This window comes from Bubalus kerabau, chromosome 7 (genome assembly GCF_029407905.1).
Source record: "Bubalus kerabau isolate K-KA32 ecotype Philippines breed swamp buffalo chromosome 7, PCC_UOA_SB_1v2, whole genome shotgun sequence".
NCBI lineage: Eukaryota > Metazoa > Chordata > Mammalia > Artiodactyla > Bovidae > Bubalus > Bubalus kerabau.
This window is the reverse complement of record NC_073630.1, coordinates 95,816,722-95,844,243: the sequence shown is the minus strand read 5'-3', so window position 1 is coordinate 95,844,243 and position 27,522 is coordinate 95,816,722. Positions and strand designations below refer to the sequence as shown.

Here is a 27,522-nt window from a genome sequence, read left to right as displayed (position 1 = left end):
ATGTTCACTTTATCACATAATAGTGGTGTTTAGAGGAAGTTACCACAAAGGTGCTGATGTATCTTCAGTGTTGTCTTAGGGAGGTATGTGTTGGGAAATGCTCCTTCCCCATTCTTCTGGCTTCCAAGAAGAGGTTTTCCCTAAACACTACTGACCTTCAGCCTTCCTCTTCATTCCTTCCTATGGATACAGAGTGACTCTGCAAAGAGAAGCGGCCCACAGCCCATTCCTAGTCCAGCCTCTTTTTTTAGAGTAAGGCTGCCTCTAGACTCGCTCTGGCATGCTCACACGTGCTTGCTGTGTGTGTGTGTGTGTGTGTGTGTGTGTGTGTGTCTAGCACAGCCTGTGACTAGTGTCAGGAGACTCACTTATACTCAGACAGAAGCCATATTCTCCAGGATCAGCTCTCTCAGTAATAAGAGTGATTATTTTTGTCTTCTGTATGCCCTTTCCTTTTGCCTTATTTCTTCACTGATTCAGGATTTGGACTCTCTGAAGCTGCCATGCCCACAGAACTAAACCTGGCCTCCTGGGTTCTGGTTTCCATTTCCACTCGTCTCACTCCTCAGCGCCCAAGGGCTGCTGCTAGCACAGTGACTTCTTGCTGTGCTTACTTGTGTCTGACTTTGCGACCCTGTGGACTGTAGCCTGCCAGGCTCCTCTGTCCATGGAATTTTTCAGGCAAGAATACTGGAGTGGGTTGCCGTTTCCTCCTCCAGGGAATCTTCCCCACACAGGGATGGAACCCGCATCTCCTGCATCTCCTGCACTGCAGGTGGATTCTTCACTGCAGAGCCATTGCGGAAGCCCTGCATAAGGACTACCCGGGTCAAGAGAGGAAACAGTTCTGTCATCTCATGAAACTGACATGGCTCTCCAGGGGCCAGCAGAGGCAGCTCAGGGCAGCCTGGAGTGTGGAAATCTTACCAGGGTGGCAGACCCTTCTCCACTGGCAGAGGGCTGCGATCTCACCTGGCACGGGGCTCCAGGTAGCCCTCCTCCCACTGGGCCGGGCACACAGCTTCAGGGGGAGGCGGAGGGAAGTGGTCCAGGCTCTGGGCCAGGGATGCCTGGCTGGTTGTTGGTGGTGGGGGCGGCAGCGGAGGGGGCGGCAGCAGCTCATCGCAGCGGGGGCTGGAAGTGGCGGTGGGGCGTGGGTCCCTCACAAACACCTCGTCGTCCTCGCAGTCCTCGCGAGGTGGCGGGGAAGCCAGCAAGGCCGACTCGGAGATCCGGAGAGAAATCCTGCCTGGAATGCCTGGGGCCCCGAGAGGTGTATCTGGGTCAGAAGTGCTGCTAGAGCTGGGGGCATCCTGTGGCTTGGGGTAGTGCTTCGGGGGGTCCTCGGGGAGGCTCTCCTCTCTGACTGTGTAGGTCCGCTTCATCCAGGGCGGGGAGGCCCGCATCCCTGCGCGCTCTTCCATCTTGCGCTCAGGGCTGGGAGGCTGGGCCGGGCTGTGGCCACTGCCGCTTCTGGGGGTCCCGGCTGGTGTGGAGGGCTGGGCTGCAGCCTGTGAGCAATAGCTCGAAGGGCCAGGGGCAGGCAGGACCGAGCTCAGGGGTGCAGCCCTGGCGTCTGGAAGATGCCCGTGAGTTCCCGAGGACAGTGGCAGAGGGCAAGGCGTTCTGCTGGCCTGTCTCGGAGGGTCCAGCGGCCCTGGACCCCCGCTGGGCACAGAGGCACCACCACTACCTGCTTTGCAGCCCGAATCCCCCCAGTGAGGGCTGGGGTGGTGCCTGAGCGCTGGCATCTCTTCACGGCTGGAACAGCTGAATGGCCTGGAACAGGATACAGACGTGGGTTAGCGCTGATGAAAGGGGGCAAACGCTGAGCCCAAGGTGCATTCCACAGGCAGGAAAAGCCTCTGATGGGGAGAAGGACCCCAGAGAAACTGCACACTGCTTCCCCTTGGCTGCTAAGACAAAGAACCTGAAAGTTGAAATGCAACGGCAGGACAGGCATAAACTCCTGCAGGAAAATGTCACAGGGCATTTCTTTTTATTAATTCTCTCTCATCCCCCTTCCTCCATGCAGGGCAGCATTTGAGGACAGGCTTCAGGACATTTCTTCTGCTCCTTTTAGACCAAGTTTGGGAACCAGCTCCTGACTTCTGGGGGAAAGAATGCTCCCTCATTCTCTTGCCAGTGAACCCCCACGGGGGTGGTCTGTTTGGAAAGTATTTGCATGGGCTGCTGAATCCGCAGGTTTGATTTACAACTTTCTCTTGGATTCCCAGTGTTTTAATTTCTCCAAATGGAAAGAAGGAAAGGAGTGTCTCACCTAAGGAGCTAGTAAGCAGTTACCTCTAGAGAAAGAGACTGACAATAATGAGCAAACAGACAGCATAGTGGTTTAAACAGCTGTCCTCTAGGCTCCAACAATTTCCAGTACTTTTGTTATTGTGTTTGAAAGGAAAAAACGGAGAACAAAACAAAGAAAACACGTCTGCAGCCCTGCCTGCCCGCCATGCAAGAGTTAATGTGAGGATTAAAAAGTCTCCAGGAAACATCCATAGTTCATAAATCCCACATCTGTAGCTCCCTGACTAGTGTGCAAGTGAATCTGGAGAGCAGATGGCACTCTTCATTTCACAGACCCGCGTCCTAAGGGGGGCTGTGGCTCGGTCCCCAGTCAGTCAGCACAGTCCTGGCCACAGAATCACCTAAGGCCAGATGAGAGTAAAGCAGCATGAAGAAGGAAAAGACCACAAAGAACCCAACTAGCTCTTCTGCTGTTATTTTCTCTTTAATATAAAATGTAGTAAGGTACCCATCTTCCGCTTAGATGCAAACCCTCCCTCCCACCACAGATCTTTTCATTTATAGGCAGCTTCCTTATCAGGAACCTCTCAGTATCCAAGAGTGGCTATTCTGTCCTTCTTGGTGGGTTCCCAAATGGGTCCACGAGAAATGCAGGGGTGGGAGATTCGCTGAGGGTGCTCTCTACTCCCATGTCTTATTCACTTTGGGACCCCCAGATCCTGACACAAAGTACCTTCTCAATAAATGTCTTTTGAACAATGTCTCTTTTGCCCGCTGCTATTTAGATCATAGGACATGAAATATTTCTGAACTAAGCATCCTCTAATAGGACCTGGAATAACTGGAATCTGATGTTTTAAGGACTAATTCATGTTGTAATTTCATATTGCTTTTTAAAAAAGGGGAGACATCACTAAAACACACAATAAAATAATGTGTATCTTTTAAAGATCCAGCCAAAATAAACCTTGATATAATGTTTTTAGTTTATGCTTAATATTCTTTTATAGAAACTACACTTAAACTGTATATTTTTGAAGATAGTAGTTTAGTTAAATGCTTAGTTTGATTGAGAATACTTCTTCCTGGTAATCGTTTTCCAAGAATAAAAACTAGTGTCATAAAGATTTTGTTTCAGTCTCTTTTATAATCGAGGGTGAGAGAACGAAGTTTGATTAATCTCATTTTCTTCCTCATAGCATTTTTTAAAATATGGTTAAAAAAATCCTATAACATAAAATTTACTACTTTAAATTCATTTTAAAATGTTCAGTTAAGTATATCCACATTGTTGCAAAACAGACCTCCAGAACATTTTCATCTTGCAAATCTGAAGCTAGGTAACTAGCAAGCAACGACTCTTTTCCCCACTCCTCCAGCCCTTGTAACTGCCGCTCTGCTTTTCTACAAATATGACTACTTTAGATACCTCATACAAATGGAACCATAAAGCATTTCCGACTGGCTTATTTCACTTAGCATAACGTCCTCAAGGTTCATCCGTGTTGCAGGCTGTGACAGCATTTCCTTCCTTTTAAAGGCTGAACAATATCCCAGTGTGTGCACACACCTCATTCTGTTTATCCACTCAACCACCTGTGGACAACTCAGTTGCTTCCCCCTCTCTGCTATTATGAGTAGTGTTGCAGCGAAGATGGGTATAAAAATCTCCCTTCAAAACACTGCTTTCAATTCTTTGGGTTTATACTCAGAGGTGGGTTGCTTGGTCATGACAGATTTTTAATTTTTCGAGGAACCTCCATAATGTTTCCTATGGCAGTTACACTGCTTTGCAATCCTATCAACGGTGCACAGGGGTTCCAATTTCTCCACATCTTCACCAACACTTGTGCTTTTATGTTTTTTTGATTGTAGCCATCCTCATGAGTGTGCTTTTGACTTGCATTTCTCTGTGGATTAGTGATGTGCAGTATCTTTTCATGTGCCCGTTGGCTATTTGGAGGAATGTCTATTCAAGTCCTTCGTGTAATCGAGCAATTTGAGTTTTTGTGGTTGACTTTAGTTTCACCTTAGACTTTAGAATAGTGCTCTTTTGGCAGAGCTCTAGTTCTAGTCAACCTTCTCTTCTTTCTAGCTGTGAATCAATGCACCCAAACTAACGTCCTTAGCCTCACCTTGACTCCTTGCTTCACTTTGGGAAGAGCTACAGGAGCAAAAGCAACTATACAAGGCTGCCCTTGGGAGCAAAGGAGGTAACTTAATACTTACTTCCTGACCATGCTGGCAGTTACTAGGCTGGATTATTGAGAAGACGAATACAGAAAAAGAGAGAAACAATGACTGAGTGAAACATAAAAAATATTAAAGAACCGGCCTAAAAAAAACGAGAGAGATTAACTATATTACCATTAGTAATAACCAGATTATAGTAGATAGTCCTACAATGCTGCATTAAAACTACATACAGACACGTGGTTCAGAGGAAATCCTCTTTGGAAATTTCTACTCATTAAGCTCCAAGTGAATAGTCCAAAGATCCTACTTCTAAAAATTATCCATAATATTTTTCTAAGGAGAAATGATTTTGAAGGCAATTAAAAAAAAAAAAAAAAAAGACTTTCTTGCTGTCTTCTAAGTGCCTACAGTGATTTGTCTTGTTATGTGAAGCTGTTCATGAATGCTTGTGCTTCCCGACCTGATCCTGTGGGTCACAGCCAGAAGAGATCAGCCATACCAGAGAGGACCCACTTGAGAAAGTCAGAGGATATGCTGGAGAAGAGCACAATCATCAACCATTCTGATGTAAACACGCGAGAAGTCAACCACCGCCTCAACAGCACATGTTCAAAACCTATTCTGAATAGTATCATTCTTAGACAAAGTCATCTGTGGATAAAAAGGTTTCCTATAGCCTAGACAAACTGAAAAAGGTGGCATGAGACACCATGAAACATCATAACATCTTAATTCAATTTCTAGTAGAGATGAACAAAAGCATTTAACTCCAGCAGCATTCATGAGGCAAAGAGCATCATAACTATAGACACATACCTGGAACCTGGGCCAGTCAAATAACATGGATCCTTCATGAGACCAAAGCCATTGTTTTCCCCCAAAAGCACATCCTTAAAACAGAAGAGAGGCACAGCAGCGTTATTACCAACAAATGGTGTTTAAATTTACCAAGGGGGTGGAGGTGTAAAGGAGATGAACATTTATTGGTGGTCCACTCTTTATTGTCAGGCTCATGGCGGCATGTTACATACTAACCCATTTTATCCTCAAAGCCTCAGGAAGTACTGTTAACCCCACTGCATTGATGAGGACACAGACCCAAGAGGTTAACTTTTCCAAGGTCACAAGTGGTAGAACCTCAGTCTATCTCACTGGGTGCCTCTCTTAACCAAGACATTTTCTAAACAAGAGAAGTTTGATAACAATTGCCTTCAGAGTTCAGAAACAACTGCTATATTTGAAGTATAAAGATGAAAATTAATTCAAAGGGCAAAACTTTCAAAATAGCAACAGGGAAATACGGGAGATGACAAGAAAAGGAGAGTTTACTACATTTAGCAAAATCCCAAGAATCAGATAGGAATCTGGCTTGTAATCAGGTTGATATACATTCTTTCTGGGAAAAACATCTCATCCACATGTCATATCAGTAACTCTGGGGACACTTCAAGGGTAGTCATTTGTTTCTGTTTTTAATATGGGTATATAATGGTTTCTGGTGGGTTATAGGTCAGTTTTTGATAGTGTAAAATCAGGTCATACGTACAGGTTCCTGATGAAGACAATGATGTTGCTCTTGATAAAACTCTCAATTATTTATGATAACAGGAGTCAGGTAGAAAACAAGAAAATTAAATCCACAGGTAATCCATAAACTTAATTTTAGCATTTCCCCCTTTATTCTGTCCAAAGGGCTAATTGCTTTTCATCCTCTTTCTCTCTTTTTCTTTCCTGGTCCTTCCCCCCAATCAGTGGTAGAGGTACTAAAAAGCAAGAAGAGCCAGAGGTGGGTGGGAGCAGGCCCAAAGAAGAAACAAACCTGAATATTATTAATAACCACAGCTTCCCCTTACTGGGCATTTACTATGTGCTGGATACTCTGCCAAGTTCCTTATGATCCTCAAGTGAAGTGCCTGGAGTCATGTCAGGCACCTGACATTTCTCCTGTAATTTAATCTATAACAATGGGGAGCAGGGCGGAAACTGCACCTCAGAGCGAGTGAGTATAGTGCCCACAATTAAGCAAAGAGCTGGGATTCAAACCATGATTTCCTCAAAGCCTAAGGGTGATCTTTAGAACCTTAAGTTGAGAGGTGGCTGAGTTGGATGCAATAAAACATCAATGCTTTGAGAAAAAAGAATTCCATGCGTCTCTGATTTGCTCAATTATCACTAGAGGGAATAGGAATTCCTATTCTTCACAAAACCTTACAGCCCATTTATAACAAGCAAGGACCTACTGCACAGCACAGGAAATTCTGCTCAATATTCTGTAATAACCTAAAAAGGAAGTGAAGAGAAAGTTGCTCAGTCGTGTCTGACTCTTTGCGACCTCGCCTGACAGGCTTCTCTGTCCAGAGAATTCTGCAGGCAAGAATACTGGAGTGGGTAGCTGTTCTCTCCTCTAGGGGATCTTCCCAACCCAGGGATCGAACCCTGGTCTCCTGCATTTCAGGCGGATTCTTTACCAGCTGAGCTACCAGGGAAATCCAGGGAAATAAATGGGAAGAGAACTTGAAAAAGAATAGGTCCAAGACAAATTGCCTTGCTACAACACATGAAATCAACACAACATTGTTAATCAACTATACTCCAATATAGGAAAAAAAAATGTACACATTGTTCAATGAGAGAAAAACAAAACAAAACCAAACTCTTATGGTCTCTTTAAAGTCTTTCTCCACTCCACTCCCTCACTGACAAGAATATTCAGCTTCACCAGTTGTTAACTGGAAAAGCCTCTGCTGCTGCTACTGCTGCTAAGTCACTTCAGTCGCGTCCGACTCTGTGCGACCCCATAGACAGCAGCCCACCAGGCTCCGCCGTCCCTGGGATTCTCCAGGCAAGAACACTGGAGTGGGTTGCCATTTCCTTCTCCAATGCATGAAAGTGAAAAGTGAAAGTGAAGTCGCTCAGTCGTGCCCGACTCCCAGCGACCCCATAGACTGCAGCCTACCAGGCTCTTCCATCCATGGGATTTGCCAGGCAAGAGTACTGGAGTGGGGTGCCACTAGGTACCCTCAAAGCTAGTAATGGAAGTAATACATACTTCCATTCTATTACTTCCTTTAAATTACAGTATGAGCTTGATATTTATGAGGATATGCATAAACTAAAGGAACTGAGAGCCAGTAATAGACAACTGAGAAATTTCTACATCTTCTGTCCATGGAAACATCTTTTGGACTGAAGGGAAATTCCTTCCCAACCTAGTAGAAAACCCAAGGAGGATTCATTCCTGCTGCACATATTTGCTTTGATTGGATAAGTATGCACTGCCAAAGATGACTTGATTTTCTATAAACTGGTAAGCAGTATAAACTTCTATGACAATTTAGGAAAAAGCAGTGGCTATGGGGGAAATACAGAATAATACCACTCATTAACTGTCTTTTTTTTGGTCTCTAACTTTGTTTGACTGACTTAGAAGTACACCAGTTCTTATTCTTTATTAGGCACACTACACTTAAAACTATAAACTTAAATCCTAGCAAATTCTGATTCTCACTCTTACTTTGAGTTCTGAATTAAGATATCCTAATATCTCTACAACCAATAAAACATGAAGACAATATTCATCTACTTTGGAGTATCAACTTCAAGTATCTGCTAAAATGAATGAGAAATTTTAAAAAATATTATTTAAGTAGTAGTAATTGATAAATGTTAAAATGAAATCAATTCACTGGCTAGAGTTTTCAGATATAAGATGTTTAACTCTCATCTCTCAGTCTTTTTTTATACCAGGAGGCAGCATGGTCTAGTGACTTAAAAACCTCTGGGGTTAAGATAGTAGGGAGTCAAACCTCACTTCCACCAGGTAGGGCAAATTCCTCAGTTTTTCTATGCCTTAGTTTCCTCATCTGTAATATGGGAATAACAATAGTATCTCCTCCTTTGCATAGATGTAGGATTAGTTTTATGCTTATAAAACACAGTGACTAGCACATAGTGAACATTTAGTTAATCGTAGCTATTTACAACTTCACATTTTGTGGAAAGTGATTGTTACTCATCTCCAAGCTTGAATGGGTGCTTGTTGAGAAGTGCTAAAAATGATTGGCAAGCTGTATCCTATAGAACAAGACTATCATCCAACATTGTGGGGTTCCATGCAAATTTCCTCAGCAATGAAATGTCTGTCACATCTTCACATGGTGAACGTGCCACATACAAGAAATGAAGATCTTTGAAAACACAGTGAGAACCAGAGAAGACTCTACCTCAATATCTGGGGGGGGAAAAAAATACCCCACCAGAAATCTCATTTCTCCAAAAGATTTCTTTTTATAGCTTCTGCTATATTTTAGATCTATGCATTGAATGGGTATAAATTTCTATCTCCAAGGCAAAAATGTTTGAATTTTTTCCAGCTGCTTTGCAGGGCCTACCTAATTTAAAACAGTTAAGTTTTCTAAAGTGTTTTAGAAAACAGAAAGCAGCCAAGAATTGGATGGGCACTTCAGCTCCATCACTAATATTCATTTGTTCTGCAATCACACTTTTGGAATTAAAGGAGAGGGAACAAGAGGTGGTTTGTTCAGAGATGACCCCAGCTGGCTAAGGGGCTGGCCTGGGTCTGCTGAGTGTCTGAGCAGGTCTTAGGCTACAAGTGGCAGCGGCCTTCTGCAGCCATCATTTCAGACCCAAGAATGACCAAATTTTATAAACAGAGAAATCAATTTTTGCGCTGACCTTGTTTTGGAAGCAGAAACTATCCTCACTAATGGACCTTTGAAACGGAGCTGAATCCTGGTCCAAAGCTTGCAAAATCCTGTGCTATTAGCATCTGGCTGGCAGGAGCAAGCCGCAGTTGTTTGGGAGGCTATTGACTGAGCTGGCACCAGAAATAGACTCCATATTTTCGGTTTAACTCAGGCAGACGGTTTAGTCTCTACAGGGTCACTTAATTTCTCAGAGTTCTCTCAAGCTGAGATGAGAAAAATCCTTATTTAACACCTTCACCAAAGCTTAATGATAATGGTAAAAGTTCCTGGACTTTATGCAAATAAATAATAGTATCTTGAAATAATAACCATAATAATTACGTGGAGACTAGTTTTGTTTTTAACTAGTTCTACAACCAAGGAAGACAATGGATATATGAAGAAGATATAAGGGGCAGACCTTGCCGGGGAACAGGTCTCAGGGCAGGCATGGTCAGACTGCTGAGCAAGGGAATGCAGGAGGAAAGCTGAGAACAAGGTCTTGGCGAAACTGCCATCTGGGGGTGATAAACTATGTTCAGAATCTGCAGGAGCAAAGCAGCAGTATTTCACATTGAAATATTCCATTCCCCCATCACATCCCCCACTTTCTAAATATGGCACTCGCTATATTAAAGAGAACATAAATAATGTCGTGTATTTAGCTATCTCTAGAAAGTTTTTCAAATAATACCCAAGAATTGGGATTTAATTGGGATCATTCTTCTATACTGCCTATGTTTGAACTCTATTTCCCAGTTTATCAGGTTTAAGAAATATTTGGAAGGGAAGGCAAAATAACATTCAGAACCATCCAACCACTTCCCCAGAAGAGAATAATGACATGTAGTGAGGAATTAACGACAGAAGATGATTTGGTTTTCACCTAAACATTTCTATTTTCTTTAGAACATAGGGAGAGAAATGAAAATGCTTGCCCTGCTATGTAGTGAGCCTCTGAAGCCTATCACACTAGCTGGAATGGCATGCTACATATATGGACCATGTTTTTTCTTAGTTCCTGGACCAGGGATCAAAACTGTGCCCCCTGCAGTGGAAACATGGAGTCTTAACCGCTCACTGGACCACCAGAGAGGACCTACATATATGGATTGTTAAAGTGTTTTTGGAGGTAGGATAAGCACTGGAAATTAGCTCTGTTCATCATTCCAAGGGGAGAAAAACAGCTATTGGAGGCTTATGGAGGATTGCTTCTATAGATTTCATGTGGATGTGTGTGGGGGTGGGGGTGGTTTATATTGGGGAGAAAATATTTCTTAAGAGAAAGTGTCTGGACAGGAGTGGTATTTTCCCTCAGAAGGCTGTGTGTATGTGTTTTTCAGAAGCAGTGCAGCAAACAGATCTCTCAGGCAGTGATGGCTAATTGTGAAGCTGTTTCCTCCAACTTATAATGCCTCCGCACACAACCTGCAACCCTTTGCCAACATTTTGCCCATCCTTTACCGCCTGGTTCAAATCCCTTCTCTTTCAAGAGATGCTCTTTCAGATCCCCTCAATTAGAACTAATCAGTGTCCCTCCCATAGCATGTTATTTATGATCACTCCCAAAGCACTCACCATTTGTGTTATCTGTATATAAGTACATATTCTTTGCTCAATTGTAACCCCCAGAAAGGCATGACCTTTATTTCCCTTTATGTTTCCTTCAAACCTATAATGCAGTCCTGTTCATAAAACATAGGCTCTACAAATGCTTGTTAAATCACTGTATTCTCTACTGGAGAAAAGAGACTCTCTGAAGGGTCAATGGAGGGGTGTTCTCCCCTTGTGGTAAAATATATGTGACTTCCTTGTATCTTCTGATCTGGGAAGGGGATCATGAGGTATGCCACCGAGCTGCAGTGCAAGTAAAGCTTGGAGACAGGCTATGAAGTAGGGAAACTAATCGAGTCCTGGGAGTCAGAGTGCTTGGACTTTATTCCCAGCTCTCCTAACATTTCTAGGGGAAAGTTCCTCATGATGTATCCAGTTTGGAGACTTTATGAGAAAAATCCTTTAATGTGAGAATTTGAAAGTCTGGCATTCTCCTATCTCATGAAGATAGTATAAAGAAAGAGACAGAGAGATATGAATTTGATATGGATAATATGGGCATCCCTGGTGACTCAGACTGTAAAGAATCCTCCTACAATGCGTTCCATCCCTGGGTTGGGGAGATCCCCTGGAGGAGGGCATGGCAACCCACTGCAGTGTTCTTGGCTGGAGAATTCCCATGAACAGAGTAGCCTGGTGGGCTACAGTCCATAGGGTTGCACAGAGTCGGACACAATTGAGGGACTAAGCACAGCACAGCACATGGTAATATACTCTACTACACAGGATTATTTTGAGGATTAATGAGATAATAAATGTAAAAGTGGGGCTTCCCAAGTGGTGCTAGTGGTAAACAATCTGCCTGCCAGTGCAGGAGGTGCCAGAGATGTGGGTTCGATCCCTGGGTTGGGAAGATACCCTGGAGAAAGAAATGGCAACTCACTCCAGTATTTTTGCCTGGAAAATCCCATGGACAGAGAACCCTGGTGGGCTACAGTCCATGGGGTTGCAAAGAGTCGGACATGACTATGCATGTATCCACACCTAAACGTAAAAGCATTCTGAGTTGAGGGCCTGGAACTCAATAACAAACAATGATCAAAGTCAATAACAATACCTATTGTGTTAATGCAAAAGTCCAACAGAAACAAAAGAGGGTACCAAGATAAAAATCTTTAAAATACTAAGACACAGCTTCTATTGCACGAACTTGGAAAAAAAAAAAAAAAAAGGAGGCAAAACAAAAAACATGAAAGATAAAAAGATAATCCCTAACTTTTCCTAATGTAATTCTTACACTGAGAAGTGGATACTAAAATATAATTTTTAACATACATACTGCAGTCCACAGGGTCACAAAGAGTCGGATACAATTGAGCAACTGAACAATAAATATAATATGCACATACTATATATACATACGTGTGTATATATATTATATACAGTTGTCTTCGAGTGCTGTGCTCAGTCACCTTTGACTCTCTGCAGCTACAGGATCCCCTGGGATGGATAACAAAATCTGCCTGATGCTATGTAAAATGGCATAATATTTGCATATAACCTACTTATAATGCAAATACTATATAAGTTATTGCTGGTGTGCTGGCAAATTCAAGTTTTGTTTTTTGGAACTCTCTGGAATTTTCCCGAATATTTTCCATTCCAGTGCAAAACCAGAAATGAGGCCTACTATGTGTGTGTATATGTATCTATAGATACACATATATAGATATCTATATTGACATATGTTTCTACATAAGACACAACTTTATAGATACCTATGAATATCTCTATTTCTGTAAGGATCTCATCAGATAGGGGCACTGAGAAAGACATCCCCTATGAAAACAAATGCTGCTGTCTTGCACGCTAAAGAAAAACAAAGGGGCAAGGAGGGGTTAGAGGAGTCGCACTAAGGCTTCGCGGACTGAAGCGGTAGTGCTAGGATCCGATGGCTGCACGTACCTGGCGCTTGTCGGCGGTGGGAGATGACCGGGACCTCATGTGGACAGGGACAGCCTGGACATCTGAGCGCTCCAGCAGGTCCTCAGCCGACATGGACTTCGCGGCCCTCCCAGCCGTGGCCCCCCACGGGGAGGGTTCCCCTGGGGTACTGTTCAGTCTCTGGGGGCCCTTTGATCCATTGTTAGCTCCACCGAGCAGTTCTCTCGGCGCTGAGTCCCCGCGGTGCCTTTCCCCAAGGTGGCGGCCGCTGGCAAACGAGCTGCTGCGATCTCGGGGGGCCCACTGGGTCTCCCCAGTACTCCCCACCACAGTGGCTGGCAGAAGGGCGGTCTCCCTGCGGGGCGGCAGGCTGGGCTCCCGAAGCGAGCAGAGACTGGAAGCCGCGGCGAGGCCCGGGCCCTCGGGCTGGAGGTAGGTGCTCTGGGTGCGCTCCAGCAGCCGCCCCGGCTCCTGCAGGCCACAGCCGGCGCCCGCAGGCCGCTTGCCGGTCTTGCGCTGAATGTAGTCGGCCAGTGCGCTCTGCTGGAACTGCTTTAGCTCAGGCCCCGACAGGCTGAGGGTAGAGCAGGCCCTGCCGTCTCGCTCGAAGATGCGGCGCCGGTCGGTCACCGAGCCCTCCATGAAATGCGGCCCCTTCCTCGGCGGCCCAGGGGGCTCGGGCTCAGGTTCCTCCGAGACCCCCACCTCATGCATTTTCTCGGGCTCCGAGTACGAGCGCTTCTTCTGCTCGGGGGTCAGATGCCGGCGCGGGCCCCTCCGGGCAGTGGGGGGCGCGAGGCGGGCAGGGTCCCCCTCGGCCGGGGTCACGCTGTGCCGCTCGCGTGGGGTGTGCGGGGAGGCAGAAATCGGTGCCTCCGGGCTGCGCAGCCCCACGTGGGCCGAGGCGGGTCGCAGGCGCCAGGGCCTGGAGGCCACAGACGTCCCAGGCTCGAGGTCCCGGCGTCGGAAGGACGTGGCTCCCAGGACGCGGGACTGCGCGTCCTTGATGCTATTCCGGTAGGCGCGGCTGAAGGGGGCGTCCTGCACGGGCGACTCTGGCGTGCGGGGCCTGTCGTCCGACCACATGGCCTCCTTCTTGGCCTCGCTGAAGAGCTGGAAGGTGCTCTGGCTGCGGAGCAGACGGGCGTCTCGCCTCGGGGGCTCTCCACCCCGGAGTGGGGCACCCCGGCCACCCTCCACAGCCCGCCTCGGCTGTTGACCACACGGCTGCCAGGAAACCTCTTCTGACTTTGGCTCCCCGTTTTTGAAGTGCTGTTCTCCATTGCCTAGGGGTTCAGTGGGTTCGGAAAAATGTATACGGCCTTTAGTCTCCTCCGAGTCATTCCCCAAAGTATTGGAGGCTGGGAGTGTCCTGTGGGGCCTGTAGTTATAGCCGTAAGTAGAGCCGCCGGCACTTGGGGGTCTCTGGCCAGCCTGCTCTCGCTGCTCGATCTTGGAAACCTTCTCCAGCACGGAGCAGTGGGGCTTCCCGTACTGAAAGCCCTGCAGAGCCGAGGTGCTGCTGGAACTCAGCCTCCTCCGGCCCAGACTGGAGGTCTCCTGTGGCGATGGGGAGGGCGGCTCTTCATACGTTGGGTCTGAACTCTGCAAAGAGGCCAAGGTTCTCCCCTCGGGCCTTGGATAGGACACCGACCTGTCCAGCTGGCTCTTGTGATCAGCAACAGTAGTCCTTCCAGACTCTTCTCCCTTGGTATTGACTGCACAGGTGGATGAGCCTTCCAGGTAGACTTCCTGGGCTGCTCCTCCGAGATCCAAGCTGCTTTGCCTTCTTAGACTCTCAGGAATGTTCTGGAGGGAGGAGAAGGCAGCTGCAGTCTTGCCAAAGCTGCCTGGCACACTCTGGCCCAGGCTGCCTCCGTGGAGCCTCCCCCGGAGGTTGGCATTGTGGTCTTCATGGGAATCCCCCTCCCAAGGATCTGAGGGCAGGAAGGATCTCTTGTCTTCACCCACTTGCCACACCTGAGCCTGAGGGGATTGGAGGCTGTGGTAATTAGAATATTTGTTGGCCTGGGTGCTCTTTCTCTCACTGGGATGTGGGCTGTGGCCTTCTAGAGGTGTGAGAAGTCTCTTCAGGGAGGTCTCCTCCTCGTTCTCAGGCACTGAGGGAAAATGGACTTTATAGGGGACACATTTGGCTGAAGTTTCAGGTTTCCTCTCTACTAGGGACACTGAGTCCCGTTCTAAGGCCTGGCAGAAGGCGAAGCCAGGCCTGCTAGATCCGTTTTGGTTCCCATTCTCATCAAGGGCAGCCATTCTGTCGCACGCTCCCTGAGGAGGTGTGTACCCACCTTCCTTGGCCAGGGCAGGGTAGAGGGTACCATTTCCACTCACAGAAGGCCGGGGCACCTGGGCGAAGTGTGGCTCCAGGGAAGGTACTGGGTAGATGCCAGTCGGCAGCAGAGGTTGGCCGGGCTGGGCCTTCTGGGTATAATTGTGCTTGGGCTTCACTGGAGGGCTGTTTTCTGGGCTCTTCTCTAGCACAGTATGCAGCTGTTCCTCTATGAAGGGAGATTTCAGGGTGCCTGCAGAGTTTGCTGGAGGCCGGCAGAACCGTTTCTGATCTAGGCTAGACCAGGAGCCGGGCCTCTCTCGCTGCCGGAAGGCTGCATAACTGTCACTCCGAGCTGGGGGCAGGGGCGCACCCACTTTAGGAGGCAAGTTGTCCACCGTGGTCTCTAAGGAACCGGGGCACTGCGGGCTCCAGGAAGAGGGTGGTGCGCCTTTGCCCCGAGGAACATTATGGAATTTATTGTAGCCCTGACCATCAGTTGAGGCTCGGGTCTCCCTACCTTGGAGAAGCAGGCCTGAAGAGTTCACCTCATACTCTGCTGAGACCCCCCTCCGGGGGTCATAGACCGTCTTAACATAGCGAATATCTGCCTGCTTCATCCCTTCTAGGAGGCCACCTCGAGCAGAAGTGGTGTCCATGGAGCCTGAACGCTCTCGGCCAGAGACGCCAGGGGGTGGATACTCGAGGATGCTGGAACTGGTGGAGAAGGAGCTGTAAGCCGAATCTCTCTTGCTGTGGAGGTGGCTGAGCTGGTCAATGCTGCTGGTGGACTTGGCCGGGGAGAGAAGGTGGCATGGTGGGTATCCCCCGCCGGGCTCCAGGCTCTCCATGCTCCCTTGGGAGCTGCACCGGTCAGGGCTCTGCCTCAGATATGCGTGGTCATAGCCGGAGAGGTCACTGGTGGAGGAGCTGGAAGAAAGGGAGGCAGGGCAGTCAGTGGTGAACCCTGATTGTTCAGTAGGCTTCCAGGCACAGGACTAGCTTATAAATGGACTGTTGTGCAAGATGTTTGGTTTCTGGAAGTGTGGGTAAAAGGACCATATTTGGGCCTTGCTCGGCCTCCCTACGTGTCATCACTAGGAGTAACTGCCCAACACCGTAACCTATGTGTCTCTAATTAATCACCCAGGCTCGCCAGGGGAGAAGTGGGGAGCAGGAGGACACCACGTGGGCCTTTGGGCTCAGGCAACACGATGATGTACTGTGCTTCGTGCCGGAAGTGACATTCTGCACGTGCCCAAAAAATGAGAGAGGTGGGCGAGGAAAGCGGAGGGCGAGATGAGTTAGAGGGACAGAGACTGACATTTTGTGTCTCTTGGGGTGTCTGTGGGAAGAAGGGGAAAGCTTAGTAAGAGACCAGGCACGCGGATGGGTGAGGGAGACTGTGCACATGTCCCCGGTTTTAGTTAATATCTTTCCTTTTTATGGAGTTGAAGGGCTACTCCCTGGCAATCTTCCTGGAATTTCCACTGTACGAGAGACAATTTGTTTGTGGTAAGAAAGCCAAACACAAAACTGAATGAGAGAATACTCAGAAAAATTGAGAGCTAGAAAAAGTGGATGAGAGAGGAAAAGCAGGCTGGATAAGAAGTCTTAATCACGGGAGGCTCTCAGGTGCTGGGAGACCATCACCCATGGACAACTTCCCAGAGTCTGGGCAAAGCCTCATACGCTGGACAGTAAGACTTTTTCCTTCACTAGCTCCTCCAAAAAGTTGCCATAAGACAGAATTACTTATAGCTAACTTTAATTATAAACCCCAAATATGCTTCACCCAGCATGGTGGGCGAGAGAGAATAGAGATATAGGAAGGAATAAGTAGCTCAAAAATCAAACAGCAGTCTCAATAGTTCAAACATTTGTGATTCACTGTTCTCTAAAGAGGGCTTCCCTGATGGCTCAGCGGTAAAGAATTTGCCTGCAATGCAGGAGACACAGGTTCGATCCTTGGGTCAGGAAGATTCTCTGGAGGAGGAAATGGCAACCCACTCCAGGATTCTTGCCTGGAAAATCCCATGGACAGAGAAGCATGGTGGGCTACAGTCCATAGGGTCACAAAAAGAATAAAGAAAACGAAGAGTTCTTGCCTGAGGCTTTTCATTTTTAAATGAATAGGCATTTAAACACTATTAAAATCCATGGAGCTATTATTATATTTCTAGATCTCGTATAAGTAAATATGGTGTCTTAATGGCTGAGTAGGTGATAATGCTTTGCTGGACTGTCTCCAGAGTATACGGGAGGAGACTAGAAGGATCATATTCTGAGTCAAAACTGGAGCAGAATTCAAGGAAAAGAAGACTACATTTTCAGCAATTGCCCCCCAGAATAATATTTCTTTTTCAGGGCAAGTAAACATACTGAATGGAACATCTTGCTTTGGCAGGGACAGGTATAAATTCAAAGAGGAAGGAACGGTTAATCCCAACCAGATTAGGGAAGCCAGTCCTGGCACTCCATGTCACGGCATATGTCACTACCAGCATTTACCCCCCCACCCCCAAATGAAGAGGATGTGCTGAAGATGCACATGACGTGACTGAGGATAATCCCCTATGACCCACTTGTGCTCCTGTTTATCTCCTCTAACAGAAGACTCAGAGTTAATACTTCAAGGGGACATGGAAGCAGTAGATTCCACAAGGGCTGTTTTTGCTCACCAATTCCATGCAGGTGGTAGACACTACTTAATCCTCCTCCCCACTGCTAAGAATTTTAGCAGTCTTTCACTAAAAGGATAAGCCAGATCTAATTTAGGAACATGTGAAAAAAAAAAAAAAATCAAAGTGAATAAACTGATGGGTTAACTGAAACACTACTGAATGGGAGGAAATGCCATCGCAAAATACAGATGGATCTAGAAACATGAACTCACTGGTAAACATATCTCGAGCCAAGCAAGGGTAGAGTGGGTTCTGTCTTGCAGCCAAAGGACATTTAACCCACCGATCCTCAGATGGAATGCATCCCATGAGGACCATTCTTACTCTTCACTGCTACTCAAGGAGGGCTCTGTCTCCCCAAATTCTCATTTCCAAGCTGCCTGGGGACTAAGACCCAGTGACCTATGCCATGCCACGGAGTGCCCTGACATCACCCTCTAGGAACAAGTTCTTCTACCACATTCTGGAAGCAGTCATTCTGATTACCCCTGCCATTCCTGCTTCCAAGATGGCACTCTTACAGATGGCTGCCAAGAACCTGACATGCAGGTCTTCAATCCTGCAGCAGTTCCAGCCCACATAGAGACATCCTTACTCTCAAGATGAGTGTCAAGCATGTCAGAGTTCTCACTGTGGTCTGACGACTTCTCTACCCTCGTTACCCATTGCTCTCCTCCTTGCTCACTGCACTCTGGCATACTGGCCACTGATGGCCTCTCAAACCCATGAAATATGTTCCCACATCAGGGACTCAGGGCGTTTGTACTCACTGTTCCCACCATAAGGAATGCTCTTCACCTGGCTCACTCCCTTCCTTTATTCATGACTGCATCAGAGAATACTTCCTGCCATTCGCTATCTTAAAAGTACCTCCTCTCTCCTTATTTCTTGCTGCTCTGCTTTATTATCTTCACAGCACTTACTACTACTTGATATTACATCACCTCTGTTTAAAAGTATTTCCTAAATACTTAAAACACAACAAAGAGCACAAAACAATTATATGAAAACATTTCCTAGAGTGTACTACCAGAACATTAATTAATTCCTCAGATGATAAAATATGTCTGGAAAATACTGGGCTGCTGCTAAGTCACTTCAGTCGTGTCCGACTCTGTGCGACCCCACAGACGGCAGCCCACCAGGCTCCCTCGTCCCTGGGATTCTCCAGGCAAGAACACTGGAGTGGGTTGCCATTTCCTTCTCCAACGCATGCAAGTGAAAAGTGAAAGTGAAGTCGCTAAGTCGTGTCCGACTCTTAGCGACCCCATGGACTGCAGCCCACCAGGCTCCTCCGTCCATGGGATTTGCCAGGCAAGAGTACTGGAGTGGGGTGCCATTGCCTTCTCCAGATAAGGTAAATAATTGTAATTTAAGACTTCCGAGTCCTTAATAAATTTGTTCATGTGATATTCTGCAAGGCAAATATACTAAGCAGTGCTTTAAGTTTTTTTTAATGTAGACCACTTTTAAAGTCTTTATTGAATTTGTTACAATATTGTTTCTGCTTTGTATTTTGATTTTTTGGCCACAAGGCATGTGGGTAATATCCCACATGTTCTCTGACCAGGGGTTAAACCCGCACTCCTGCGCTAGCAGGCGAAGTCTTAACCACTGGATCACCAGGGAAGTCCCAAGCAGTGATTTCTAAACTTACATGACCCTAGACAGTTCTCCCCAAGGAGCATCTAATGGATTATCATTCCATGAAACATACCTGGGGAAACAATAAATACTACTTTTTGATGTCTTGCTCAGTCTTGCACTCTCAATAACTAAAAATTATCTCAGACATAGTAGGTATTCCATACATATTTGTTAAAGGAATGAATCAATGAGCATGTACTGGTTCTTTAGTATTCTGATGGTGTTATTTCAGCCTCTCGGGAGGGGACTAGACTACAGGATTTTTTGGAGGTTTTTCCTAAAGTACTATATGCTTTGTGAGATTTCTGTAGGACAGCAGAAGGACAGTGACAAGGGTCTGAGAGAAAGCAGCTGGAACACAGTTGCAGTGAAATTCCAGATCTGAGCCAGTTTGCAGGCAGTGAAAATTACATATCTTCTGTCTCTTTGAACGTCTCTCTCCCTCTCTCCTGCCCCTCCCCATCCCTTGAACTCCCTCTCCTTTTCCTGCTTATTAATGAGAAACAGATCCACATATTTAGGACTGAGGCTGTGAAAACGCTGTCACGGGGATGCTGCCCACCAGACCACTAGATGCCACTGTGCCCCTCAGAAATGTACCAGGAGAGCTTCTCCAGCTACAGCTGCCAAAGGGCAGCCCTTATGAGCAGAACTCAGAGCTGCGAACCCAAGGCATGGAATGAACAGACCACAGGATGCTTTGAGCTGGGGTAGAAGAAAATCCACATGTATGTGTCATTTTGGGGTAACCCAAGCTTTCCTTTCTCCTCCTGTACCCCCACCCAGAGCTTTTGTGTTGACAGTCATTGTGTCAGGGAAGGCTGCTCCGAAGCTTGCATTAGAGGGCAGAGTGGTAGGTCCAGTGCAGGCACCCTCTGGAGGGTGGGATGAGGAAGAAACAGCAAGTGGAAAAGCAGAGCCTGTAGAGTATTGCACTTCTGATGTCAACACTGCCACTCTCCTGGGGCCTCTGGGAGCTCACCATAGTTACTGTGGGCAGTGATTCTAGGCACCAATTGCAATTGTCTTATTTCTGCCTTTAGCCCAGTGTATATTTAGGTCACAGTATGACTTCAGATTTAAGGGCCTCCTAAGGTTAATGGGCTTCCCTGCTGGCTCAGTGGTAAATAATCCGCCTGCAATGCAGGAGACCTGGGTTTGATCCCTGGTTTGGGAAGATCCCTTGGAGAAGGGAATGGCTACCCACTCCAGAATTCTTGCCTGGAGAATTCCATGGACAGAGGAGCTTGGCAGGCTCCAATATGGGGTCTGACATGCAGTCGCAAACAGTGGGACACAACTTAGCAACTGAACATCAACAAAGGTTAGTGGTTAGGAGGGGTACCCTGTTAATACTCCTGCATTTTATAAATGTGTACTGGTTCATGCCATTAACCTCGTTCATTATTATGTTTCACTGTGTCTCTGACAAGTTTTCAGCCTTAATTATTATAATTACTTTTCATAATTACTGAGTGCTCACTATGTTCCAGGAACTACACTGTCTTACATCTTACTTTGTTTAATCCTCACTATGATCCAATGAGATATATATTATTAATTTCATTTTACAGACAAAGAAACCAAGATCAAAGCGGTTAAGCGCTTTGCTCAACCTTATGCAATAGGTAATGAAACTGAGATTGAAACTGAGGTCTGATTTATAAGCCCAAGTACCTCACCATCTGGTGTCCCTTCCACAGTTGGGCCCCCGCATCTAACCTTCTAAAAGCCTGTAACACGGCCATGCCCACAGAGCAAAAGCACTGTGCCTCCACGTGAGCCCTGCTGGGGCTGTGTTCCTGGAGCACACAGGGCTCAGATGGTGAAATTTTTTCAGGGTTACGGGGAGCACTGTGGGCAAGGGAAAGGAATGTCTGTAACAAGGAGGGCGATCAAAAAGTATCCTAACAGGCCATGCCCACCAGTCAGAGCTCTAGGATTTATTTGGCCCTTGATCTGAGCAGACGTGGGTCATGGGGATTCTGAGTCTTGGCCTCACCAAATGTGTAGCCACCATCTGTTTGTTAAGTAATCCTTCCAGCAACATCCTCCCCTCCCTAATACTGACCAGCATTTTGTGCCTGGCCACTCAGTTGTGTCCGACTCTTTATGATCCCATGGACTATAGCCTACCAAATTCCCTGTCCATGGAATTATCCAGGCAAGAATACTGGAGTGGGTTGCCACTTCCTTCTGCAGGGGATCTTCCCAACCCAGGAACTGAATCCGAGTATCCTGTGTCTCCTGCATTGGCAGGTGGATTGTTTACCACTGGCACCACCTGGGAAGCCCTCCTGCCTCCCTACTATAACCTATATCCAAGTACTTCCAAAAAGTGGTAAGCAACAGGGCCTGCCTCCCTGGCTTCAGAAGATGGACTCCAATTTGCATGGCTCCAAGTCTGTAGTAAATGCAGGGGTGTCCTGACTTCATTCTTTAATAGGTCTGGGGCAGGGGGCGGGTCAAGCTTGGCTCCCTTCTCCTCAGTCCCCTTCAATTGTGTCAGGCCTGATTACTGTAATAAATCCCTTCTCCTGCATCACTCGTGATGGCTCTTTTTCCAGACTGGACCTTGACTGCTGGAGCAATAAGACAAGCAGAAGAAAGATGACTCATACAGCTAGTATAGAGGAAGTGTATGAGGTTATGGGCAGTGGCTTTGAAACCTGGCTTGGATTTGATTCATGACTCAGGTACTGAGCAGATGTTTGAGCCTGGACAAACCCATCTCTCCAGCTTCAACGTCCTGTCCTATGAAATGGAGTCAAGAAGACTATATCTGTTTCAAAGGTGCATACGAAGGACCGCATGAGATGATGTACATACTGAACAGTCCTCAGTGTGTTAACTGCTTTGATTGGAGCTAAGTTGGATAACTGGCTTTAACAGAGAGAGAAAAACCAAGTGGGAAGTTCAAATACTGAATAAAACCATTCAGGTAAAAAATAGATACCTATTTGACTAAAAGGATGTGAAGTATCAAGGGAGGGAGCCGTGAGTTTTTCTGCTATAGTGCTATGGTGTGTAATTGAGAAATGTCTGATTGAGGATCAATAAACCCCATAAATATCTCAAATGGCTAGTCATTGTTCAAAATAACCCTGGCCTCTCTCCACGCTAGTCTAGCCCAGAAGGTGATGACTCATATGAGTGTCAGGGCTTTTAAGACGATGCGGATAGTGGGTAGAGAGACTTAATACTTGGGGTGAGTAAAAGAAAACAATCCTTTCTGGGAACAGAGCATTTGAAAGCAAACCCCACCCCCAACCCCAGGTCTCAGCTGTGGTCACTTACCTGGAATGGTAGCTCTGGGGCCAAGGCGTGCCAATCGTGCCCTGAGATATCTGCATCATGCTGGCATCGGGTTGGTTCTCCCCAAGTTTGGTCGAGTGCCAAGAGTGAGGCCGGCCTGCAGGTTCAGTGCGTCTGGGGAGACACAGCACATGAACCCTTGCGTTAGGAGCAGTCTCCACTGATCTCTTCACCAGTGAGATTTATGGACTCGGAAGCAGAGACTGCTGTGTCTCAGAGATGGAACACAGTCAAGTAAATACTGGAAAACATCTTACTGTTCATTTCTCTTACTAACCATTGTTTTTTTTTTCTGCTTTATTATTATTTTTATTTTCCTTTTCATTTTGACATGATTTCAGTTACATACAAATATTGCAAACTTAAAGAATTCCTGCATAAACCCTTGTGCCCTGTTGAGAGTGCAAACTGGTGCAGCCACTATGGAAAACAGTACGGCGTTTCCTTAAAAAAATTTAAAATAGAGTTACGATAGGATCCAGCAATCCCACGACTGGGTGTTTATCCAAAGAAACTGAAATCAGGATCTTAAAGGGGTATCTGTACTCCCGTGTTCACTGCAGCATTGCTCACAATGGCCAAGATATGCCCTAAGTACACACCGAACTGACAAAGCTGAAGGGGAGAAGTGGGTGTTCTTCAGACTGCAAGGCTGGAGGTTGAATTTGGTAGGGAGGATTACACTATTGTACAAGTTCAGAGTCAGAGAGTGGCTGAACTTTATTTTTTGACAAAAAAAAAAGTAAGATGTTTACCACTGACTTCAGGGATTTCTAGACTGAAATCTCAATGGCGAGAAGAGAGGAGGTGCCCTGAAGTAGCATGCAGCTACCCAGGCTTAATATCAGCTGGTATACCTCCTTCAGGAAGGAGCAGACATCTTGCTGAAAGTTCTGAATCAGACTCGGAAGCAGGAAAGGCGGCTGTGCAGAGAACAGTGAAGATCAGTGAACTGTCTCATCTAGATTAAGTGAAAAAAAAATTCTCTATGTGCTTTTAAAGACAACAGTAGGCTCTCTTTTAAATCAGGGGTCCCAGGCCCCCAGGCCATGGACTGGTTACTGGTCCGTGACCTGTTAGGAGCCAGGCCATATGGCAGGTGGTGAGCGGCATGTGAAGAAGCGAAGCTTCACCTGTGTTTACAGCTGCTCCCCACTGCTTGCATTACAGTCTGATTCTGCATTACGGTGAGCTGTGCAATTATTTCACTATGTATCACAATGGAATAGTCATAGAAATAAAGTATGCAATAAATGCAATGTGCTGGAATCATCCTGAAACCATCCCCGACCCCCAATTATTTGGGGAAAAACTGTCTTCCACAAAACTGGTCCCTGGTGCCAAAAAGCTTGGGAACTGCTGTTTTCAATCTAAGCTGTCCAGACCGCTCTTCAGTTTCCTTCCCTTTCATTCGAAGGGCATCCACAGACACTTTCTAATGGCAGCCATTATGCTGGCACTCAGGTTACAAAGTATCATTAGACCCAAATAGCTCACAGAGTAGTAGAAGAGACAGCCAAGCAGAGCACTGTAATACACTGAGATGGAGTCCCTAATAGAGATGTGTACAAGGTGCTCGGTGAACTCAGGAGAGGGAGTCACTGGGGGTTTCACAGTTAACTAAGCCATGAACGATTTCTCCAGATGGAAGGGGATGGGAAATGGAAGGGAAGCACATCCAGGTAGAAGAGACAGCATGGCAGATGCATGAAAATACAGAAGAACGTGGTACAAACAGCTTACATAAGTGGAGACTAGATGATGAGTGAGGGGGAGGCAGCAGATGAAGATGAAGAGGATCCAGATCTCAGCTGGCCTCACTGAAGGCAACAGACAGTACCCTATGGAACTGGAGGCCACTGAAGAACCTGAGCCAAGCAGGGCCATGTTCAAATTTGAGTTTCAGGAAGATACTGTCAATAATGACAATAAATTTGAGAGAGAAGACTGGAGGCTGTTGGACTGGCCAAGGTAAGAGATTAAATAAAGACCCAGCACTAAGGCAGGAGCAGTGAACTTAAACAGACAACAGATCTAATGCCCAGCCTAGTGAGCACCTGGATGTGGCTGGCACAGAAGAGTACAGTCCAGTAGGAAGGATGGCCTTTGCGTCTGTAGCCTGAGCTAGAATGGTAATATTCCTCACCTATATAAAGAACTGTGAGATGAGGGGCGGGAACAGAGCGCGGAAGGAGGGAGACAGTGGGGTGTGCAATGTGAGGTGCCTGCGGGGTTGCAGTGGGGACAGGAGGCAGTGGCAGCTACAGGACTGGCGTCTGGGCTAAAGGTAGAAATGGAGGAGGCACGAAACACATGGCCTTTGAGAAAAGATGAGCTGCTTGGGCAGAGCGCCTAGGAGACTGAAAGGAAGTCCTTTAAAGATAGGTCTCTGAGAACTGTCCCAATTTGGGGGTGGAAGGGGGCTGGAGGGGGCTATCAAGAGGCTTCCAGAGGAGCAGGAGGAAAACCAGGAGGGCGTGGGAGTTTCACAGAATCCCCTGGGGAGACAGTGCAGAGAGCAAGGAACTGCCAAGCATTCCAACTGCTAGAGAGAGGCCTGTCTGATGCTGGTGCCTGCAAGTGCACTCGACTTGATGGCTGATAAGTCTCTGCGATGGAATGACAGGGAAGAGGCCTGAGTAGGATCAGGTAAGAGGTGAGTGAAGGAGTCCGTCAAGGCTGCATATTGTCACCCTGCTTATTTAACTTCTATGGAGAGTACATCATGAGAAACGCTGGGCTGGAAGAAGCACTAGCTGGAATCAAGAGTGCCAGGAGAAATATAAATAACCTCACATATGCAGATGACACCACCCTTATGGCAGAAAGTGAAGAGGAACTAAAAAACCTCTTGATGAAAGTGAAAGAGGACAGTGAAAAAGTTGGCTTAAAGCTCAACATTCAGAAAATGAAGATCATGGCATCACTTCATGAGAAATAGATGGAGAAACAGTGGAAACAGTGTCAGACTTTATTTTTTTGGGCTCCAAAATCACTGCAGATGGTAACTGCAGCCATGAAATTAAAAGACACTTACTCCTTGGAAGGAAAGTTATGACCAACCTAGATAGCATATTAAAAAGCAGAGACATTACTTTGCCAACAAAGGTCTGTCTAGTCAAGGCTATGGTTTTCCAGTGGTCATTTATGGATGTGAGAGTTGGACTGTGAAGAAGGCTGAGCGCCGAAGAATTGATGCTTTTGAACTATGGTGTTGGAGAAGACTCTTGAGAGTCCCTTGGACCATAAGGAGATCCAATCAATCCTAAAGGAGATCAGTCCTGGGTGTTTATTGAAGGACTGATGCTAAGGCTGAAACTCCGATACTTTGGCCACCTCATGCGAAGAGTTGATTCATTGGAAAAGACTCTGATGCTGGGAGGGATTGGGGGCAGGAGGAGAAGGGGACGACAGAGGATGAGATGGCTGGATGGCATCACTGACTCGATGGACGTGAGTCTGAGTGAACTCCGAGAGTTGGTGATGGACAGGGAGGCCTGGCGTGCTGCGATTCATGGGGTTGCAAAGAGTTGGACACGACTGAGCGACTGAACTGAACTGAACTGAACAGGTGAGGGAGAGAGAAAACGGAGATAGCAAGGGGAGGTAATTCTTTAAAGAACTTGGCTCTAAAATAGATAAAGAGGGTAGTAGCTAGAAGGCTGGGGCTTCCTTAGTGGCTCAGGGTCAATGCAAGAGACATGGGTTCGATCCCTGGTTGGGAAGATCCCCTGGAGAAGGGAATGGCTACTCACTCCAGGATTCTTGCCTGGAGAATCCCACGGACAGTGGAGCCTGGCAGGCTACAGTCCATGAGTTACAAAGGGTCAGATGCGACTGAACAGAACAGCTAGAAGGCTAGAGGGGGCCAGGGAGTGTTCTTGCTGTTTTATTGTAACTGATGAGAAGTACGAGCAAGTCTATATGAGACAGGGAATGGATGTATGTGCAGCTGAAGAGAGGCTGCCGCTCCTTAAGACTCATGAGGAAATAGGAAAGGACAGCATTCCAGAGCACACGAAGGGCGTGAAGGACATGAAAGGCATGACTTCATGTGGAAGAGAAGCCAGATCCACTGGGATGAGAAAGGAGGAGGTCAGGCGGTGCTCATATGAAAGAGGGCAGGAGGACAGCTGAAAGGACTGAACTTCACACCCACTGTCCTCTAGAGGGACGAGTGAGAGGCTCGATGCGGTGGGTGGGGATCAAGGGGCATGACAGGTAAGGACTGAAGTGCTGAAACTGAACTAATGATATTGAAAAGATTTAATAACTAAGATATGTTCTCTGCTCTTAAGCTTACACTCTGGTGGGGGAACCAAATGAAGTATTTCTCTAATAAATAATAAACTGTAAAGAAATAATTCTTACAGTAAAGATAAAGTGCCCAAGACTTGCAATGCCAAGACAGGATACTCAACTTGGGAAGATGCTTCTCCAGAGTAGACTCCAGAGGTTGACTGTTTGCCTTGGATTAGGGGTGGGAGTTTCCCTTGTGGCTCAGCTGGTAAAGAATCCACCTGCAGTGTGGGAGACCTGGATTTGATCCCTGGGTTGGGAAGATCCCCTGGAGAAGGGGAAGGCTACCCACTCCAGTATTCTGGCCTGGAGAATTCCATGGACAGTATAGTCCATGGGATCACAAAGAGTTGGACAGGACTGAGCAACTTTCACTTTCAGGGGTGGAAGTGTGTGTGGGGAGGATGCGTAGATTTCATCACAGTTGTAACACATTAAGAACAGGATGCTTGTGAAACAAACAAATCAATAGGTCCTGAAAAACACAGCCCTTTCATTTGGATGCAGAACATATGTTGGGAGGTTTCAGAGACAAATCTGTTTTACAATAGTCTTCCAAAATATGCAATTTAGAGATGACATGAGGAAAAAGAACACTGAAAAAGATGACCAAAATACAGCCCAC

The 27,522-nt window shown here is 46.6% G+C and overlaps 1 protein-coding gene across 13 annotated transcripts in view; it reads right to left on the bottom strand.

Moving 5' to 3' along the window:
* Positions 1 to 27,522, bottom strand: part of SHROOM3 (shroom family member 3) — a 342,494-nt gene that overhangs the window by 18,233 nt on the left and 296,739 nt on the right. For all 13 annotated transcript variants that reach the window (XR_008717216.1, XM_055588843.1, XM_055588842.1 and 10 more), the window contains 4 exons: positions 22,581 to 22,712; positions 12,684 to 15,882; positions 5,275 to 5,348; positions 973 to 1,779 (listed from right to left, as the gene is read on the bottom strand). Coding sequence is in view for 12 of the 13 variants with exons in the window: in XM_055588843.1 (XP_055444818.1) it covers positions 973 to 1,779; positions 5,275 to 5,348; positions 12,684 to 15,882; positions 22,581 to 22,712 (4,212 nt within the window). In the remaining variant the exon portion in view is untranslated. The remainder of the gene's footprint in view (positions 1 to 972; positions 1,780 to 5,274; positions 5,349 to 12,683; positions 15,883 to 22,580; positions 22,713 to 27,522) is intronic.